At 45.5% G+C, this 21,914-nt stretch overlaps 2 protein-coding genes across 2 annotated transcripts; one reads left to right on the top strand and one right to left on the bottom strand.

The window, feature by feature from the left end:
• Positions 1 to 1,102: 1,102 nt before the first annotated feature.
• Positions 1,103 to 9,669, bottom strand: LOC119885392 (pyruvate dehydrogenase [acetyl-transferring]-phosphatase 1, mitochondrial-like). The gene is made up of 6 exons (XM_038695415.1): positions 9,417 to 9,669; positions 8,387 to 9,316; positions 7,901 to 8,314; positions 7,212 to 7,312; positions 6,189 to 6,757; positions 1,103 to 2,193 (listed from the first exon to the last, which is right to left on the bottom strand). Exons 2-6 carry the CDS (start codon positions 8,579 to 8,581, stop codon positions 1,919 to 1,921), a joined length of 1,554 nt encoding a protein of 517 aa, XP_038551343.1. The 5' UTR covers positions 8,582 to 9,316; positions 9,417 to 9,669; the 3' UTR covers positions 1,103 to 1,918.
• A 2,941-nt stretch (positions 9,670 to 12,610) lies between these two features.
• On the top strand, positions 12,611 to 21,914 carry isy1 (ISY1 splicing factor homolog). The gene is made up of 11 exons (XM_038697724.1): positions 12,611 to 12,766; positions 13,464 to 13,486; positions 13,756 to 13,807; positions 13,903 to 13,968; positions 14,474 to 14,516; positions 14,603 to 14,715; positions 14,876 to 14,993; positions 15,082 to 15,204; positions 19,120 to 19,241; positions 19,345 to 19,434; positions 21,681 to 21,914. The coding sequence occupies exons 1-11, from the start codon at positions 12,764 to 12,766 to the stop codon at positions 21,786 to 21,788; spliced, it is 861 nt and encodes a 286-aa protein (XP_038553652.1). The 5' UTR covers positions 12,611 to 12,763; the 3' UTR covers positions 21,789 to 21,914.

Genomic DNA, 21,914 nt, shown 5'->3' with positions numbered 1-21,914 from the left:
TTTTAGAACTGCAATTTGAGTGTAAAGCAGGAATTGTGCTTGTAGTTTAGCAGTATTGGTTCAGGGGGTTGGTGAATGAGTTACATGTTATGGTCATTGTGTCTCAAGTACCAGAATTTGTGTGTAAACAATTGAGAAAAACTGTAAAAGGACATCTCAAAACAAATCTACACAGAGAGTTAAAGACAACATTAAGTGGCTTAAGAACAGAGTCACTAGTGTTCATGTAGATGATATCAGCGTAGTCAATAAGGGGCAATATGAAGAAATTTACCTTTTCCTGACTTCAAATGTGAAACAATTAACAGATCTATAGAGTGAACTGAGACGGCCATATATTCTTTTTGTGATATAATCAATGTGAGGTTTAAAGGTAAGCTCAGAATCCACATTTTTCCAATTTTACCATGGAGGACCCATCTTCAAAATAAAGTTGCAAGTTAAGAGCACAAGGTCGTCTGTGCCTCGTCCCAAACATACAACAGGACTTTTCAGCAAATTATTTGTTATTGTGAAGCCATTTTTGCGTCATAATAAAGTCAGCTTGTAACCTGTTCTGGATCATATCATCAGCATATCAGAGTCAGCAGTGTAAATTACAGTATCATCAGCATAAAGATGAACCTTACAGATTGAGCGAATGTGCGATAAATCATTAATGAAAATCGAGAACAAAAGGAGTCCTAGAGTGGAACCTTGAGGAACCCCCTTATCAATAAATAATCAGACAGTTAACCTTGAAAAGCAACACATTGAATTTATTGAATTCGCCTGAGCCAGAGGTAAAAGACAAGGTTGAGAAATGATCATTAGCATAGGAATAGCATAGAATTACGATGCGACTGATCAAACCGCCGCCTGAGACTCAGTGAAACAGCCTGAATGTTTCTGTTCGGTTTCGTTCAGGCCGCCTGACCTGTACGAGCTCTCAGTCCAAACACGAGGTCACAGACGGGGTCCGGGTGTGGGTCTGTCACCAGTCCAGGTCCTGGATCTACTCTGCTTATGGCTATTCGCTTCTCCGGTCACCTGGCAGTGACCTTCACTTCCTCTTCCTCCTCCCCTCTCCTTCAGATCTGACCGATTTGAGAAAATTACACAACAGGTATCCCCATAGCAACTGGGAGGCTCATAGGCACAGGTGGCGGCCCCGTCCCAGCATGCAACTCTGCGCAGGCTTTTTAACCCTCACACCACCCACTCTGAACAGCTACAGCAGCTTTAGATATGCAGACGCTACTCTGCCTCTGATTGGCTGGGATGGTCAGGGTAAGAGAACCAGGATAAGCCAATCAGAATGCTGGAATGCTCTGCAGTGACAGAAGCTGATGATATTAATAAAGTTCTCATGTTTACAGCCAGATGTTCTAATGTTCTCTTCATCATGGAGGTGAGGGAATTACTTTTAAGGCTTTTGATGAACGTCATGTAAAAACATTGACACTGCAGCATTAAAGGAACACGATTGAACTTTAGGCGTCTTTATGGATTTATTATATTACACATGTGATAAGATATAGGTGGTGGGGGGGGACAAGTGACCATGCCCCCGAACACACAGCTACAGGGTTTCACTCAGGGACACTCTTGACAGTGACGTCTCTCCCCTCTCTGGTCAGAGTTAAACGCTGCATGCGTCTGTCTGCTCTGCGTTGTCTCTGCAGCTCTGCATCACGAGGTAGAGGAGGAGGGAGTTGGTGCTGCTGTGTCACACTCTTTCTGTTATTTAGTTCACCCTTAGTTAAAAAATGGGGTGGACAAAATAATAGAAACGTCTTCATTTGGAGGAAAAACAACATCAGCGTCCGAACCCAGAGTTAATTCTTATTAAAAGTCACAGAGAAGCAGAGATGGGCAGCAGAGTTCAGAGGAAAGGTTTCTGTTCTGTCACCAGCAGGTAGCTGAGCAGGTGTTCTGGTTAAAGGTCTGGTTCATTCAGGTGGATGACGGTGATGGTGATGTCATCGCGGTACCTCCGGGCCAGCTCTGCCGGCAGGCTCAGCATCTTGGCCAGACGGTTTGGTGCCACCGCTCCGTACCCATCATCCCCCAGGGCGTGGCGGAGCAGGTGGGTGGCAGCGTTCTGGTCCTCCAGCACCGACATGACCCGTCCCCTCCTCTCCAGCAGGAGGCGCTGCAGGCCACCCAGCGTCGTGCCCACGCCGGGAATTATGGGTCTCTGCTGCTGAAGGCCTGTAGAGCCACAAACAATTTCCACTGGTTATTCTCTCCGCTCCTTTCAGCGCCCAACCCCAACAGTTAAAACTGGAGCTGTCAGGCAGGATTAGAGGATTAGAGTATTACAGGATTAGTGTATTACAGGATTACAGGATTAGAGGATTGCAGGATTAGTGTATTACAGGATTAGTGTATTACAGGATTAGAGGATTAGTGTATTACAGGATTAGTGTATTACAGGATTAGTGTATTACAGGATTAGAGGATTAGTGTATTACAGGATTAGAGGATTAGTGTATTACAGGATTACAGGATTAGTGTATTACAGGATTACAGGATTAGTGTATTACAGGATTACAGGATTAGAGGATTAGTGTATTACAGGATTACAGGATTAGTGTATTACAGGATTACAGGATTAGTGTATTACAGAATTAGTGTATTACAGGATTAGAGGATTAGTGTATTACAGAATTAGTGTATTAAAGGATTAGAGGATTACAGGATTACAGGATTAGTGTATTACAGGATTACAGGATTAGTGTATTACAGAATTAGTGTATTACAGGATTAGTGTATTACAGGATTAGAGGATTAGTGTATTACAGGATTAGAGGATTAGTGTATTACAGGATTAGTGTATTACAGGATTAGAGGATTAGTGTATTACAGGATTAGAGGATTAGTGTATTAGAGGATTACAGGACTAGTATATTAGAGGTTTAGAGTATTAGAGGATTACAGGACTAGTATATTAGAGGTTTAGAGTATTAGAGGATTACAGGACTAGTGTATTACAGGATTACAGGATTAGAGTATTAGAGGATTACAGGATTAGAGTATTAGAGAATTACAGGATTATGGATTAGAAGATTAGAGGATTACCGGATTAGAGGATTACAGGATTAGTGTATTACAGGATTAGTGTATTAGAGGATTACAGGATTAGAGTATTACAGGATTTGTGTATTAGAGTATTACAGGATTACAGGATTAGTATATTACAGGATTAGTGTATTAGAGTATTAGAGGATTACAGGACTAGTGTATTACAGGATTACAGGATTAGAGTATTAGAGGATTACAGGACTAGTGTATTACAGGATTACAGGATTAGAGTATTAGAGGATTAGAGGATTAGAGGATTACAGGATTAGAGTATTAGAGAATTACAGGATTATGGATTAGAGGATTAGAGGATTACCGGATTAGAGGATTACAGGATTAGTGTATTACAGGATTAGTGTATTAGAGGATTACAGGATTAGAGTATTACAGGATTTGTGTATTAGAGGATTACAGGATTACAGGATTAGTATATTACAGGATTTGTGTATTAGAGTATTACAGGATTACAGGATTAGTATATTACAGGATTAGTGTATTAGAGTATTACAGGATTACAGGATTAGAGTATTACAGGATTACAGGATTAGAGGATTACAGGATTAGTGTATTACAGGATTAGTGTATTACAGGATTACAGGATTAGAGTATTACAGGATTTGTGTATTAGAGTATTACAGGATTTGTGTATTAGAGTATTACAGGATTACAGGATTAGTATATTACAGGATTAGTGTATTAGAGTATTACAGGATTACAGGATTACAGGATTAGTGGATTACAGGATTACAGGATTAGAGTATTACAGGATTACGTATTAGAGGATTACAGGATTAGAGGATTACAGGATTACAGGATTAGAGTATTACAGGATTAGAGTATTACAGGATTACGTATTAGAGTATTACGGGATTAGAGGAATACAGGATTAGAGTATTACAGGATTATGTATTAGAGGATTACAGGATTAGAGTATTAGAGTATTACAGGATTAGAGTATTACAGGATTACAGGATTAGAGTATTACAGGATTTGTGTATTAGAGTATTACAGGATTACAGGATTAGTATATTACAGGATTTGTGTATTATAGTATTACAGGATTACAGGATTAGTATATTACAGGATTAGTGTATTAGAGTATTACAGGATTACAGGATTAGAGTATTACAGGATTACAGGATTAGAGGATTACAGGATTAGTGTATTACAGGATTAGTGTATTACAGGATTACAGGATTAGAGTATTACAGGATTTGTGTATTAGAGTATTACAGGATTACAGGATTAGTATATTACAGGATTAGTGTATTAGAGTATTACAGGATTAGTGGATTACAGGATTACAGGATTAGAGTATTACAGGATTACGTATTAGAGGATTACAGGATTACGTATTAGAGGATTACAGGATTACAGGATTACAGGATTAGAGTATTACAGGATTAGAGTATTACAGGATTACGTATTAGAGTATTACGGGATTAGAGGAATACAGGATTAGAGTATTACAGGATTATGTATTAGAGGATTACAGGATTAGAGTATTAGAGTATTACAGGATTACAGGATTAGAGTATTACAGGATTTGTGTATTAGAGTATTACAGGATTACAGGATTAGTATATTACAGGATTTGTGTATTAGAGTATTACAGGATTACAGGATTAGTATATTACAGGATTAGTGTATTAGAGTATTACAGGATTAGAGTATTACAGGATTACAGGATTAGAGGATTACAGGATTAGTGTATTACAGGATTAGTGTATTACAGGATTAGTGTATTACAGGATTACAGGATTAGAGTATTACAGGATTTGTGTATTAGAGTATTACAGGATTACAGGATTAGTATATTACAGGATTAGTGTATTATAGTATTACAGGATTACAGGATTAGAGTATTACAGGATTACGTATTAGAGGATTACAGGATTAGAGGATTACAGGATTAGAGGATTACAGGATTACAGGATTAGAGTATTACAGGATTACGTATTAGAGTATTACGGGATTAGAGGAATACAGGATTAGAGTATTACAGGATTATGTATTAGAGGATTACAGGATTAGAGTATTAGAGTATTACAGGATTAGAGTATTACAGGATTACAGGATTAGAGTATTACAGGATTACGTATTAGAGGATTACAGGATTCTGTATTAGAGGATTACAGGATTACAGGATTAGAGTATTACAGGATTACGTATTAGAGTATTACGGGATTAGAGGAATACAGGATTAGAGTATTACAGGATTATGTATTAGAGGATTACAGGATTAGAGTATTAGAGTATTACAGGATTAGAGTATTACAGGATTATGTATTAGACTATTACGGGATTAGAGGAATACAGGATTAGAGTATTAGAGGATTACAGGATTACAGGATTACAGGATTAGAGTATTAGAGTATTACAGGATTACGTATTAGAGTATTACGGGATTAGAGGAATACAGGATTAGAGTATTAGAGGATTAGAGTATTACAGGATTATGTATTAGAGGATTATGTATTAGAGTATTACGGGATTAGAGGAATACAGGATTAGAGTATTAGAGTATTACAGGATTACGTATTAGAGTATTACAGGATTAGAGTATTAGAGTATTACGGGATTACAGGATTGGAGGATTAGAGTATTACTGTATTACTGTAATACAGTATTACTGTATGAACCTCCTTTACTGCCCCTCCATCACTGGAATAAACGCCAAACTGCCGTCAAATAAACAAATCCAGATTTTAAACTTTCTACTCGCGGATGGGGGGGGGGGGTGATGGAGCAGTGGATAAGACACATGCCTTTGGTGTGAGAGACCTGGGTTCGAATCTACTGTGAGTAACCAATGTGTCCCTGAGCTAGGCACCTTAACCCCCAGAGGCGTGCGACCTCTGACACATATAGCAGCTGTAAGTCTCTTGGATAAAAGCATCAGCTAAATGAATAAATGGAAATGATGTGCAAAATATTGAAACCTCATATTTAATTTAAAATAGCAGAAAGACTGCTCATCAGAGGTTGAGACGTTTTGTTGTGTTTCGCACATCGTCACATTTACTTTCTGTTTACACAGCGGGTTTTATTTCACTGTGCGGTCCAGTTCAGGCTAAGCTCAGATGTTACTGTAGACTCAGTGAGGATCTCGGTTCTCTCACCTGTCAGTTGATCCCCCACCAGCTGGACGACCGCCTGTCGGTGCATCAGCTCCCACAGTCCGTCAGTCGCCAGGACCAGGAACTTGTCAGCGGGTCTGATCCGGTGTCGTGTGACTTCCGGCTGGGCGGTCAGGTACGGTGGGGTCAGATAGTGTGGCGGCGGTGTCCGGACAGCCTCGCTGACCGCAGACAGGACATCCGGTCGTGTTTCGTAGATTCGGCTCAGCATCTCTGGGCTCCATTTGAAGCGGACGTTGCCAAATGCCCTAAAGGGCAGCAGCAGACCCAGCAGGCGGTCATGGCGGACCACCGTCCTCCACTCCGACGACGGGTGTTCTCCCAGAACCCTTTGCAGCTCGTCTGGGTTCTGCGCGTTGTGGTCATTGGTGAGGCTGACCGCTGACCAGCGGCCGTTGGGTTCCTGGACGCCCAGGACGGCCCGGCTGTCGCCCAGGTTGGCCACGTGCAGGACCCCGTTGGAGACGTGGGCGACGCAGGCCGTGCAGCCAGACATCGCCACCCGGAGAGGGGAGGCCGGAGACAACGCCTCCCCGGGGAGAGACACCCGCCTGTGGACAGAGAGAGGACGCACCTGGTGACTAAAGCTGAAAGCAGCCGGGTGAAAACAGCAGATCCAGCAGAGAACCCGGACCACCTAGCACCGTTACAGTCCACCTCTAATTCACAGGGTGCTGAGATCTGCAGGCATCTTCTACTACAGCAAACTGTTTCTGTCACGCCCCCTTCAGAAGCTGAAAAACATTCAGCACCCCCCACCAGTACCTCCCACCACCTACAAGTTCAGGTTCTATGAAGAACCAGGTCCCAGGCCAGTTAGAGGAGAAGACTCATGTTGTCTTCAGCTGAACTCTTACAGGATAGTCGTGTTATGTCAGGTCTGGACACGTATCACAAACTCTCTTTTATTCAGAAAGACTTTATCCAAATCCAAAGTTTGTAAATGAAACACATGAAACTGCAGCTTTAACTCGGTCTGACAGAAACCAAGAACAGAATGAGGACCTGGGTGAGGACATGAACAGGTGGACCTGGGCCTCCACAGAAAGGTCGTAGTCAAGACGGCGGAAAGCGTTGACCATCGCTGATGTCACCCTGCCGCCATCCTGCAGCCAATCAGAGAGGAGACAGATCACAACATGTGAAAACTAAAAGTCATTTTCAGATTATTGTCCCCGAAGGGATATTTGTTTTGGACTCAACAACATCGTCGTCTCTCAACACTTACTCTCAGATACAAAAGACAGGTACCTGCATAAAGGACACATTCACTCCTTGCACAAACGGGATATCTAACATCTTAAAATATCCTAAACATCATTCTCTCCTCTTAGACCTGTTTCAAACTCAAACTAAACCCTCTGACAGCAGAGAGACGGAGAAGGACTGAGGTCTCCTGTCCATCTGCAGAGATTAGCCAATAGCAGCCGGGCAGCCACCAGGTGTCAGGCTGCACACAGACTTGATCAGATGTTTACTTTAGAGGTCTTCACAGGTCCACCTGGATCCCAGTAGCTAAGACCCAGCCTAGGGTCTAAATTATATTCACTCTAATCAGGTCTGGTGGGTCCCTTTAGGATCGGGTCTCTTTTTCTTTTTTTAATTCGTGGCAGGTTCTGGCAGGTTTCCATTTGTCCATCTTTGGGTCCGTACTTTTGGACAAGTGGAGACCTGTGGTGGGGACACCTGGTTACCTCGTCCTCGTGCTCGTCCTCGTCCTCCAGCCTCTCCTGCCAGTAGTTCCGGAGGCTGTGGAAGGAGATCGCTCCTCCGTCGGGGCAGTTGTGGTCTTGGGGGTGGTTGTGCCACTCCAGCAGCGGCGGTACAGCCCGTTCCTCCTCCACCGCCTGTTCGAGCTCCGTCAGCGTCTTCAGCGGCAGCGTTGCCACAGCGACGTAGTAGAAGAGCCTCTGGCTGACGGCGTGCGCGCACACCGCCCCCGCGTGGCCGTCAAACACGCCAAACAGCACGCCGCCACGGCCCTGAAGGCAGGTGGCGTTGCTCCTACGGTCCTCGCCGGGGCGGTTGGATGGCAACATGTTGCTATGGAAATCCAGGACACCATGGGAGGCGGGGCCACTTGGGAGGGCGTGGCTGTATTCGTTGGCCTGGCAACAGAAGACGCACAGATCGGTACTCTGATTGGTGGATTAATCCCTGGAATGATGGATTTTTCTCACCTTTAAGATGCGGTTGATCTGAAACGAGCTCATCTGTCCCGCCTCCTGCCCTGTCCTGTACTTCCTGCTCCCGCTGCCTGCTGGGTAATGGAGTCTGGGGAGCTCGGGAGGAGGGGAAGGGGAGGAGAGGGAGCGACGGCATTGGTGGAGCTTAAACCTGCAATGTCCACTGAAGGTTCCTGTTCTTCCCTGCATGGCCACTCACCCAGAGATCCAGCAGCAGAACCAGCAGCAGATCCAGCAGAGTGGAACCTGGAGGAGAATCAAAAGAAACATCAGCAGAGAACAACAGAGCTGCAGGTCTCATGACAGACCAGACTGTCTTCTGCATCAGGTGCAAAGCACAAGATCCAGAAACTGCTGCGTTCGGGAGCAGCCTGCTGTATCTGGAGCCACTACGTGGAGTCAGTTAGACCGGTGGACCCTGGAACAAACTGGTCTACAGGCTGCAAATGAAATCTGGAGACAGAATCCTGGACCGCATACACTAGATTGCTTTTCTTGTGTTTGGGTTTGTGGTCTTAAGGGTGGACCAGTAAACGCAACAACAAGATTGTGATTCCATATGTGTCTGGAGCACCAGAGAAAATCAGGGGGACTTTCAACAAACACCACATGCGTGTGGTTTTAAACCCAAGAACACGCTAAGGCAGATCCTGGTCCACCCTAAATACCGCACTCCCAAACACAAACAAAGCTATCTAGCGTTCTCCAATGCAGTGCTCGAGAAGGAACATCAGCAGGAGAACCAGTGTTGTGTTCTGATGGACTCATCACCAGCTGCTGTCCCACACTCACCTGGGAGGGTTACCTGTACATTTCTGTGTTCTGTTTAATGACTGACTGTTTTCACTTGTTCCTGACTTCTTATTCTGCTGCTTCTCTCTCGGGTTCACCTCCAGGTGCACAGTCACTTTGTGCATAAAAGGCCTGAAACAACAGATGGTTTTGATCTCGGTGAGGAGGAAACGTTCTAAAAACAGAAGAACCGATACAAACGGAGCGGAAGAAGAATGAAGCTGAAACTCACTTTGTGTGTTGAGGTGTTTGGTTCTTTGTCCTCGGTTCAGTTGATGATGTCTGGTTCTTGGTCTTTGGTTCAGTTGAAGGTGTCTGGTTCCTGGTCCTCGGGTCAGTTGAAGGTGTCTGGTTCTTTGTCCTTGGGTCAGTTGAAGGTGTCTGGTTCCTGGTCTTTGGTTCAGTTGAAGGTGTCTGGTTCCTGGTCTTTGGTTCAGTTGAAGGTGTCTGGTTCCTGGTCTTTGGTTCAGTTGAAGGTGTCTGATTCCTGGTCTTTGGTTCAGTTGAAGGTGTCTGGTTCCTGGTCTTTGGTTCAGTTGAAGGTATCTGGTTCCTGTTCTTTGGTTCAGTTGAAGGTGTCTGGTTCTTTGTCCTTGGGTCGGTTGAAGGTATCTGGTTCCTGTTCTTTGGTTCAGTTGAAGGTGTCTGGTTCTTTGTCCTCGGTTCAGTTGAAGGTATCTGGTTCCTGTTCTTTGGTTCAGTTGAAGGTATCTGGTTCCTGTTCTTTGGTTCAGTTGAAGGTGTCTGGTTCTTTGTCCTCGGTTCAGTTGAAGGTATCTGGTTCCTGTTCTTTGGTTCAGTTGAAGGTGTCTGGTTCCTGTTCTTTGGTTCAGTTGAAGGTGTCTGGTTCTTTGTCCTCGGTTCAGTTGAAGGTATCTGGTTCCTGTTCTTTGGTTCAGTTGAAGGTGTCTGGTTCTTTGTCCTCGGTTCAGTTGAAGGTATCTGGTTCCTGTTCTTTGGTTCAGTTGAAGGTATCTGGTTCCTGTTCTTTGGTTCAGTTGAAGGTGTCTGGTTCTTTGTCCTCGGTTCAGTTGAAGGTATCTGGTTCCTGTTCTTTGGTTCAGTTGAAGGTGTCTGGTTCTTTGTCCTTGGGTCGGTTGAAGGTATCTGGTTCCTGTTCTTTGGTTCAGTTGAAGGTGTCTGGTTCTTTGTCCTCGGTTCAGTTGAAGGTATCTGGTTCCTGTTCTTTGGTTCAGTTGAAGGTATCTGGTTCCTGTTCTTTGGTTCAGTTGAAGGTGTCTGGTTCTTTGTCCTTGGGTCGGTTGAAGGTATCTGGTTCCTGTTCTTTGGTTCAGTTGAAGGTGTCTGGTTCTTTGTCCTCGGTTCAGTTGAAGGTATCTGGTTCCTGTTCTTTGGTTCAGTTGAAGGTGTCTGGTTCTTTGTCCTTGGGTCGGTTGAAGGTGTCTGGTTCTTTGTCCTCGGTTCAGTTGAAGGTATCTGGTTCCTGTTCTTTGGTTCAGTTGAAGGTGTCTGGTTCTTTGTCCTTGGGTCGGTTGAAGGTGTCTGGTTCTTTGTCCTCGGTTCAGTTGAAGGTATCTGGTTCCTGTTCTTTGGTTCAGTTGAAGGTGTCTGGTTCTTTGTCCTTGGGTCGGTTGAAGGTGTCTGGTTCTTGCTTGTTTGACCTGGACAGGCGTTCTATTGAAGGTGGTTCGTATATTCTCTCAGTTGCCGTCTTTGTTTCTGTCTGTGTCCCACTGTGACCTTTGACAGCTTTCATATCTCTTACCTCAGTAATCAGTAATCCATAACCCTCCTGCTGCTCGCCGTGAAGCCCCGCCCTCCTTGCCGTGACATCTTCGCTGAGCGGCCAGAAGAGGAGAAATCCCCAAACCGACCTGCTGGAAAGAAAGAAATGCATTAAAAGATCCCCGAGGTTCTGCTGTGGAACTTAATGTCTTTAAGCTTTTCATGAGAACATGAAGGAATTTTTCATCCACAAGGACTTGAAAGTATCTGACTTGATGCGTCAGGTGAAATTATGAAGAAGAATTTTATTATTAATAATTTTGATTCATCTTATTGTTTGTTTATATTTCATTACATATAATTTACTATTTATTTATTTTATTTTATACTCTGGTTTGCTAAATGTTTCTTTTCTTTTTGTTTGTGGAGAGAGAGGTTCTGTATGATGTTCCTCTATCGTGGCCTCCTCCAGTATTTTACAAGAAAAGGAATAAGGTGTACAGGGAACAAACAGACGTATAAAAAGACACGAATAACAATAACATTGCCGGGTTAGCTTATATAATGTTATTTAGAGACAACACTTTTCACAGCTTTTTTCCCACATTAATGTAAAATCTCTATAAATATGGTTGATGATTAACCTGCTGCAGAATCTGCTGGCGTGTAAACGAAGCTGAAAGAGGTGCAGAACAGTTTGTGGTTGGTCTTCACAGAAAGAACAGTTTGTACTGGTGTTTAAATTGAACCATTTAGTGATTAAATATCTTTTAATTATTCTAAACAACATTCACTTAGTTCACTTTCAGGTATTAGTGAGGAATCTCCCAGATATTTTTCCAACATGGAAAATATGAATAGAAACAGTTTCTTTCTGAAGCAAGTTTTATTACATATTCTACATACTGTATATATTCCATATATCATTGATATTTTCTTCTTAGTATTTCGAGGATGTTGATAAAAACTCTTTAAGGGGACACCACAATCCAAAATGACGATTTTACTTTCAGTCTAAAATAATGTTTATAAACATTATTACTAGTCTATTTTACACCGAGTCTGTCAACTGCAGATCAAGTAAATTTAATCTTTGTTAGTATTTTACATGTTAAAGTTCTACCGGTCTTTTTAAAACTCTCCATGTTGAATCATTGTTTGAAAGCTTGTTTTGTAGAGCACAGCGTCAGCTTTAGTTTATCTATCAGATATCTGTAAGAGATGTGTTTCTAGTGCGTTAGCTAATCTTTACCAGCTGCTTCCTCTGAATGACATGTTTCCTGCACGCCAAGTCATTTTTCACACACTTCTTCTGACAGCGAGGCGTTTACAGGGGTTTCTTTAAATATCTTTTATCATTCTCATTAAATTTAGCATTTTATCTGTAAATATGTGGAGAAAAAGGCTCATTCACACGTATATTTTTGATGAATCCATTTTGATCAATCGCTCTGTGAATGTCAGGCTGTTTGGTTTATTATCATATTAAAACGAATGTGATATGCAAAGCAGCGCATAATAAATGAGGAAATACCTCATTTGCATATTAAACATAAAACACTGTAATAACTTCCTTTGAGCTTGTAAAGTCTGACTGTGATGTCAGTGAAGTGTGACTGGAGTCTTCAGGGAGCAGTGGCCCCCCAGTGCCCCCCCCCGCTCCGAGGACCCGGATCAGCAGCAGTTCCTCCAGTAGGCGGCAGTAACGCGTCATAAAGACGAAGCCGGAAACAGGAGAAGAAGAGTGTGGAGTAGTTCCTGTTGGTGTCGGCGTGTTTAGGTCGTTTCCATCAGCCTGATTATTAAACTTTAAAAGGAGAAACAGAAGAAACAACAGCAGCAGCAGCAGCAGCAGCAGCAGCAGCAGCAGCAGCAGAAGAAGAAGAAGCAGAGATGGTGAGCAGCTTCACTCTGACGAGCTTTAACACCGCTGGTTAGCATGCTAACATGTTAGCAGAGCTCAGCTCGTTAGCTTGAACTGGCGGCTAACGCGTCCATTCAGTAACGTTACTGAATATTCAGCTGATAAAACATTTAGAGTCTCCTCTAAACTGTTTTCTGTAACTATAAATCATAAACTCTGTGAGTGTTCGGTGTTCCCAGAGCTCAGGGACACACTCCTGTTAAAGTCACACATTTCTGAACGGAGTTTGGTGTGAGCTGGCGGGCCGTTGTTCTGTCCCAGCCTCACGTTAATGTTCAGTCAGAGCAGGAAGGTTGAATATTCATGAGCCTCCAGTTTATCAAGCACTCATTTGAGTTATTAACAAATTTATCTATAGACGTTTTCAATCTGTTCCCCTTGTGTGAAAAGTCTGAGCTCTCAGCCAACACACAGAGATGTCACTGATAAAGTGCTGCATCTTTGAATGGAGTCTGGTGTGAGCAGGTTGCAGCTTCACACAGAAGTTTCTCCTTGTCTTTATAAAAAGTATCAACGTTTAGTTCACTCCGTTTCATCGAAGTTGAGAAAATAAACCTATAAAGAACTAAAATCTCAATGTTTCAGCCAGGATGTGATTTATTGATCAGCAGATTCTCTAGTTTCATGTTATAACTGATTAATAATGTGTGTGTGTGTGTGTTTGTACAGGCAAGGAACGCTGAGAAGGCCATGTAAGTACTCACTCTGTGTACTCTGTGTGTACTGTTCACTTTATTAACATCAAAAATAAGAAAAGGACCAGAACAAACTGAGTTTCTGTCGTTTTAGAATGACGTGAGATTTCAGTGATGGATCGATGATCAAAATAGTTTCTGTCAATCAGCTGATCGATCCAGCAGCTGCTTCACTGTTGGTGCTGGTTCAGGACCGTCCTGTTCTTCTGGTTCAGGACCGTCCTGTTCTGCTGTCTTTAACTGTGTCCCTCTGCTGTGTCTCTCAGGACGGCTCTGGCTCGGTTCAGACAGGCTCAGCTGGAGGAGGGAAAAGTCAAGGTCAGGTTCTGCTCCGGGTTCTGCTGTTGGTTCTGCTCTTCATGTCTCGCAGGTTGTAAATAAAAGAATGTGTAAATCTGTCTGTCTGTCTGCAGGAGAGGAGACCCTTTCTGGCCTCAGAGTGCAGTGAACTTCCTAAAGCTGAGAAATGGAGACGACAGGTACACACTCTGCAGGACACACTCTGCAGGACACACTCTGCAGGACACACTCTGCAGGACACACTCTGCAGGACACACTCTGCAGGACACACTCTGCAGGACACACTCTGCGGTGCACCTTCTTCTCTCTGGAGTTTTCCTCCTGGGCTGGAGTTTATCTTAGCCTTGTACAGATCCTCTGCTGCTTGAAGGGACTCGAAGCTGCCCGGAGCTCCACCAGCAGGTTAGGGTAGATTTAAACCAGTGTACCTGGACAGGTGAGGGGGGCGGGGCCTTTAGCGAGGCCCACAGCTCTCTCTTCATGCATAAGAGGGGACGGCCTCCTGAGGAAGAGGACAGTACCATATCAGAAAGTGTAGTCATGGAAGGAAGCAGGAGCCGTCAGGACCAGGTCCGCTCCGTACCCGGGTGGCACCAGAACCAGATGTTTGGTTTCATGTTTCAGTGTTCAGCATCTCCTGCAGCAGCATGAACCAGCTGTTTAACTGATGTTTGTGTGTTTCAGATCATCAGCGAGGTCTCAAAGAAAGTGGCTCAGATTCAGAACGGTGAGTAAGAGGAACCGGATCCTGACACAGGTGGATCGGACCTGCAGGAACCTGTCTGATCTCTCTGTCTCTCTGTCTGGATGCAGCTGGTCTCGGGGAGTTTAAGATCCGGGACCTGAACGATGAGATCAACAAGCTGCTGAGAGAGAAGGGGCACTGGGAGGTCCGGATCAAAGAACTGGGAGGACCCGACTACGCTGTAAATATAACCCAGAACCTCTGACTGCGTCTGACCCGATGCAGCCTCCACTTAGAACATCAGAGCAGAGACAGATTAATGATGTAGCAGCGGGCGATGAGTCCGTGATGAAAGGGGTCAGCGGCCGCAGCCTTTTTCATGACGTGTCTTTGTGTCTCAGCGGGTCGGTCCCAGGATGCTGGATCACGAGGGGAAGGAGGTTCCGGGGAATCGAGGGTATAAATACTTTGGAGCGGCCAGAGACCTGCCCGGGGTCAGAGAGCTGTTTGAGAAGGAGCGTAAGTAAACTCTGTCTCCACTTCCTGTTTATATCGCGCTGTCCGTCACTGTACTGCTGTCTGATTGGTCCTCTCTGACCCCTCCCAGCTGCCCCGGCGCTGAGGAAGACGAGGGCGGAGCTGATGAAGGAGGTGGACGCAGAGTATTACGGCTACAGAGACGAGGACGACGGCGTGCTGCTGCCTCTGGAGATGCAGTACGAGAAACAAGGTTAGATGCTTTTACAGCTGCAGCCGTCGGTCAGTCAGCTGACTGTAGCTGCTTCCAGCTCCTCAACCTGGGAAAGTCCAACGTGAGCTGCAGCGATGAATCAATAAGCTGATTAAACGGATCAGACGCTGAAATAACGACATCGGGATGCTGATTCGTTAAAAATATAAAGTCTCGCTTTGTCAGTGAGACGACAAGCAAACGGCTTTTAAAATGCTTGTTTTCTGAATGGAGTTTGGCTCGAGAAGGGCTACGCTAGGCTATGCTAGGCTATGCTAGGCTACGCTAGGCTAACTGCCTTCACAGTGCAGCGACGGCTGGACTCCAGTGACAGACACGTATTTCCTGTAGCCGTCCCTCCCCCTAAAGCTCCCGCCGCACAGTCGCTGAAGCTGAATAATTTCAGCGTTGCGTTTGAGTTTTTGCTCCGCCTCCTGAGCGTCGCCCGGCGGCCCCTGCTCGTCTTTGCATTGACTTTATGTAATCTCTCCACTCTGGCGAGATGAACGTTTCATCGCAACTAGGGCTGTCCCCGACCAAGGATTTAGGTAGTCGAGTCAGGATCGTCCTGCCTGTAGTCGAATCGTGTGTGTGTTTTTGTGCGCGGTTATTTCAAGTAGCCGGCTGTTTTAAAAACAATAAAATATTCTTCGTGTGGTTCATGAACGGTGATAAATTATCTGAAAGTCCCGCGAGGTGCAACAACTCGACACAACACCGTGAAGCTGGAGCTCCGTCTCTTCACGCGTGCACTGACGCCCCAGGGTCAGGGTTACTATTTAGGATTTATTTACGCACTTTAAAAACATTTATTGAAAGTTTTTTTCTTTCTACATGTTTATTTACAGCATAAAATGTTGAAATGTTTATTGTAACAGGCTGTATATCAACTTATTGGGAGGAAACTGCTAGTTCTATGTAAAATCAGACGTTGAGCACCCCCATATGGCGTGATCCTTGTTTCGCTGCGAAGCTTCAACTGTGAGATTGACAGTCAAATCAGGCTCCGCCCATCGAAGCATCGAAACCTTTCGACTATTCGGGGTCAGCTCTAATCGCAACCATCCAGCAGCCGCTTCAGTCTGAGGTCAGGACAGGTCACTTTGTGGCGTAACTTCCTCTCTGAAAGGCGGGTCGGTTTACCTGAGGTCATTTACGCTGCATCTCTAAACTTCTGTGACCCAGAGCCGCCGCTCTGAAACCAGTAACGCGGAGTCTGGTCCTGGTCCTGGTCCTGGCCTGAACCGTTCTTCACATGAAAGTATGAAACGTGGCCGTTTTTTGGCTCAGATCTGAAGTTCCTGCAGAGAGCAGCAGTGCCACTCGCGTCCTGATGCAGCTTCCAGGTGCCTCTTCAGACCTGACTGTCTTCACCAAATATTGATTTTCAATAACAAATGTGTTCCAAACGTCTGTTTAAAGAGCCCGAAATCTTCAGCAGCTCCTTCAGACACCAAACTGCAGCTTTAGTCCCGACTCTGACGGTTTGCACTGAGCGCTCCGTTTCATTTTATTCTGAGTGATGAAATAATAAGAGAGACATTCCAGTCTAACGTGTTGACAAAATAAAACAAACGTTTTGAACCCGACATAATCCAGAGTTCAGATTTCAGTTCTTAAAATAGATGCAAATTAGTGCATATTTCATTAGACGCTGCCTCATTTGCATATTTAAACATAATATTTCAGAGAACCTTTGATATAAAAAACAAAATATTGTCTTAATGTGAAAAATCAACAAGTTTTATTGTGAAATCTGTTTAATGTCTCACCTGAACACAGCAGTGACTCATCACTAAATCTGTACTGTGTGTGTACTGTGTACTCTGTGTGTACTGTGTACTCTGTGTGTGTACTGTGTACTCTGTGTGTACTGTGTACTCTGTGTGTGTGTACTGTGTACTCTGTGTGTGTGTACTGTGTTCTCTGTGTGTACTGTGTACTCTGTGTGTGTGTACTGTGTACTCTGTGTGTGTGTACTGTGTACTCTGTGTGTGTGTACTGTGTACTCTGTGTGTACTGTGTACTCTGTGTGTGTGTACTGTGTACTCTGTGTGTACTGTGTACTCTGTGTGTGTGTACTGTGTACTCTGTGTGTACTGTGTACTCTGTGTGTGTACTGTGTACTCTGTGTGTGTGTACTGTGTACTCTGTGTGTGTGTACTGTGTTCTCTGTGTGTGTACTGTGTACTCTGTGTGTGTGTACTGTGTACTCTGTGTGTGTACTGTGTACTCTGTGTGTGTGTACTGTGTTCTCTGTGTGTGTGTACTGTGTACTCTGTGTGTGTGTACTGTGTACTCTGTGTGTACTGTGTACTCTGTGTGTGTGTACTGTGTACTCTGTGTGTACTGTGTACTCTGTGTGTGTGTACTGTGTACTCTGTGTGTGTGTACTGTGTACTCTGTGTGTGTGTACTGTGTTCTCTGTGTGTACTGTGTTCTCTGTGTGTGTGTACTGTGTACTCTGTGTGTGTGTACTGTGTTCTCTGTGTGTACTGTGTTCTCTGTGTGTGTGTACTGTGTACTCTGTGTGTGTGTACTGTGTACTCTGTGTGTGTGTACTGTGTACTCTGTGTGTGTGTACTGTGTACTCTGTGTGTGTGTGTACTGTGTACTCTGTGTGTACTGTGTTCTCTGTGTGTGTGTACTGTGTACTCTGTGTGTGTGTACTGTGTACTCTGTGTGTACTGTGTACTCTGTGTGTGTGTACTGTGTACTCTGTGTGTGTGTACTGTGTACTCTGTGTGTGTGTGTACTGTGTACTCTGTGTGTGTGTGTACTCTGTGTGTGTGTACTGTGTACTCTGTGTGTGTGTGTACTGTGTACTCTGTGTGTGTGTGTACTGTGTACTCTGTGTGTGTGTGTACTGTGTACTCTGTGTGTGTGTGTACTGTGTACTCTGTGTGTGTGTACTGTGTACTCTGTGTGTGTGTGTACTGTGTACTCTGTGTGTGTGTGTACTGTGTACTCTGTGTGTGTGTACTGTGTACTGTGTGTGTACTCTGGGTGTGTGTGTACTGTGTACTCTGTGTGTGTGTGTACTGTGTACTGTGTGTGTACTCTGGGTGTGTGTGTACTGTGTACTCTGGGTGTGTACTGTGTACTCTGGGTGTGTACTGTGTACTCTGGGTACTCTGGGTGTGTACTCTGTGTACTCTGGGTGTGTACTCTGTACTCTGTGTGTGTGTGTGTGTGTGTACTCTGGGTGTACTGTGTACTCTGTGTGTACTGTGTACTGTGTACTCTGTGTGTGTGTGTACTGTGTTCTCTGTGTGTACTGTGTTCTCTGTGTGTACTGTGTTCTCTGTGTGTACTGTGTACTCTGTGTGTGTACTGTGTACTCTGTGTGTGTACTGTGTACTGTGTACTCTGTGTGTGTGTGTGTGTACTGTGTACTCTGTGTGTGTGTACTGTGTACTCTGTGTGTGTGTGTACTGTGTACTCTGTGTGTGTGTGTGTGTGTGTGTGTGTACTGTGTACTCTGTGTGTGTGTGTGTACTGTGTACTCTGTGTGTGTACTGTGTACTCTGTGTGTGTGTGTGTGTGTACTCTGTGTGTGTGTGTGTGTGTGTGTGTGTACTGTGTACTCTGTGTGTGTGTACTGTGTACTCTGGGTGTGTGTACTGTGTACTCTGGTGTGTGTGTGTGTACTCTGTGTGTGTACTGTGTACTCTGTGTGTGTGTGTGTGTACTCTGGGTGTACTGTGTACTCTGTGTGTGTGTGTGTACTCTGTGTGTGTGTACTGTGTGCTCTGTGTGTGTGTACTGTGTACTCTGTGTGTGTGTGTGTGTGCTCTGTGTGTGTGTGTACTGTGTACTCTGTGTGTGTGTGTGTGTACTCTGTGTGTGTGTACTGTGTACTCTGTGTGTGTGTGTGTGTACTCTGGGTGTGTACTCTGTGTACTGTGGGTGTAGCGGTGCTGGAGGCGGTGCAGAGGTGGAGAGCAGAGAAGGAGTCTCGTCTGTCAGGAGACAAACAGCAGCAGCAGGAGGAGGAGGAGGAGGAGGAGAGCATCTACAGCGTCCACAGAGAGGAGGTGACTGTCCTGCAGCTTTTATTACATCATCAGACAGCTCACTGTGTGGGCGGAGCCACGCCTGTCACTTCCTGTAGTAAAGGTGCGTTTGTTTTGTGTGCAGCCGGATGAGGAGGAGAGCCGGGAGGAGCAGGAGGGAGAGGAGGGCGGAGTCACCTTCATCGCACACGTACCTGTTCCCTCCCAGAAAGAGGTGAGACGCTGCTGGACTGTGTAGTAAACAGAGTCCAATCTGCAGGACTCCAGAAATACCCCATACATATACTGGATATACTGCGTCCCACAATGCAAAGCGCCTGAACGGCGACAACGGTCAGAGCGCCGCAGCGGACGAGTAGACGGGCAGTAAATCAGATTGTGGCTCAGGCCGTGTTGGGATGAAGTCAGCTGACGCACCAGTTATTATCCTGAGATAAAATTCTAATTAATATGAGAAAGATCATTTGAGTCGTGGCGTTAAATAATAACCGGCAGTTTAACCACCACCGTCCTGATCTCAGGTCAGATCTCCAGGGCCCCGTTTCACAAACTCCGAGCCGACGGAGCCCGAGGAGGGAAACTCTGAGTTTCCGGTTCCTGAACAGCTGATCAGAGTCAGCTCTGATACGTTGAGCCTGATGGAAGCGTGGCGATGAAAAAAAGCTCCGATACCACGATTCACCATGGCAACTGGTAAATAAAGGCAGAGCCTCCTTTTTAATCTGGTGGAGCTAGAAATATGAACGCTGCCCACGCGGACCCTGATAGGCTGCTCATTCATCGTTTAGCAGACTGGACTGTCCTCAAGAGCTGCAGCCCGTTACATTTTCAATAGGAAGGCTGAATTTAAATGTCGGAGGCTGCCTGATTCTGAAAATAGGAGCAGATCAAATGTAAGACGGAGTTTACTGACTGTACAGTCAGACCCAGCAGGTCAGACTCTTCAGGATGTTTTGCAGTTAGTTTGTTTTACTATTCAGTTTCTGATCATAGGTTACAGATTAAACGGTGAGCGCTGCAGTAATGTAGCCCGCAGGAAGTGTGTCGGTGCGACTGGCCGCAGACTCCCAGCGTTAAAGACGGACACAAATTTTATTCTGAGGATGAATCCACGATGTGCGGAGATCTGTCCTCACATCGATGTCAGACTGATCGTAAAGCGTCACGTTCAAGATCAAAAAAATAAACTACTAACAGCCGATCGGGATTTAAACGTGTTCAGATATGAGCTTTGGTATCGACGGCATGAACGAGCAAATGAAACGGTGCGTCAGACAGGAGGGGAGGAGTCAGAGACCCGTCTGTCTCTCTCTGACCCATCTGTCTCTCTCTGACCCGTCTGTCTGTCTCTCTCTGACCCGTCTGTCTCTCTCTGACCCGTCTGTCTCTCTCTGACCCGTCTGTCTCTCTCTGACCTGTCTGTCTCTCTCTGACCTGTCTGTCTCTCTCTCTCTCTGACCCGTCTGTCTCTCTCTGACCCGTCTCACCTCACTCTCTCTCTCTGACCTGTCTCGCCTCTCTCTCTGACCTGTCTGTCTCTCTCTCTCTCTGACCTGTCTGTCTCTCTCTCTGACCTGTCTGTCTCTCTCTGACCCGTCTCACCTCACTCTCTCTCTCTGACCTGTCTCGCCTCTCTCTCTGACCCGTCTGTCTCTCTCTGACCCGTCTGTCTCTCTCTGACCCGTCTGTCTCTCTCTCTGACCTGTCTGTCTCTCTCTCTCTCTCTGACCCGTCTGTCTCTCTCTGACCCGTCTGTCTCTCTCTGACCCGTCTGTCTCTCTCTCTGACCCGTCTGTCTCTCTCTCTGACCCGTCTCACCTCACTCTCTCTCTCTGACCTGTCTGTCTCTCTCTCTGACCTGTCTGTCTCTCTCTCTGACCTGTCTGTCTCTCTCTCTCTCTCTCTCTCTCTGACCCGTCTGTCTCTCTCTGACCCGTCTCACCTCACTCTCTCTCTCTGACCTGTCTCGCCTCTCTCTCTGACCCGTCTGTCTCTCTCTGACCCGTCTGTCTCTCTCTCTCTCTCTGACCCGTCTGTCTGTGTTTGACCCGTCTCACCTCTCTCTGACCCGTCTCACCTCACTCTCTCTCTCTCTGACCTGTCTCGCCTCTCTCTCTGACCCGTCTCTCTCTCTGACCTGTCTGTCTCTTACTCTCTCTCTCTGACCCATCTGTCTCTCTCTCTCTCTCTCTGACCCGTCTGTCTGTGTTTGACCCGTCTCACCTCTCTCTGACCCGTCTCACCTCACTCTCTCTCTCTGACCCGTCTGTCTCTCTCTGACCCGTCTGTCTCTCTCTCTCTCTCTCTCTCTCTCTGACCCGTCTGTCTGTGTTTGACCCGTCTCACCTCTCTCTGACCCGTCTCACCTCTCTCTGACCCGTCTCACTCTCTCTCTCTGACCCGTCTCACCTCACTCTCTCTCTCTGACCCGTCTCTCTCTCTGACCCGTCTGTCTCTCAGGTGGAGGAGGCTCTGGTCCGGAGGAAGAAGATGGAGTTGTTGCAGCGTTACGCCAGCGAGACTCTTCAGGCTCAGAGTCAGACGGCCAGAACTCTGCTGGGACTGTGACCCGTCTGTCTGTCTGTGACCCGTCTGTCTGTCTGTGACCCGTCTGTCTGTCTGTGACCCGTCTGTCTGTAAATATTGGCCCATTTTTATTCTCGGCCTGTTTCTTAATAAAAGTTGTTCCTCTCA

The sequence above is a fragment of the Micropterus salmoides genome, unplaced genomic scaffold, assembly GCF_014851395.1.
Source record: "Micropterus salmoides isolate LMB-PRFRI ecotype aquatic unplaced genomic scaffold, ASM1485139v1 Ms_hic_scaffold_4, whole genome shotgun sequence".
Taxonomy (NCBI): Eukaryota; Metazoa; Chordata; class Actinopteri; order Centrarchiformes; family Centrarchidae; genus Micropterus; species Micropterus salmoides.
This window is presented reverse-complemented; position numbering and strand designations above follow the sequence as displayed.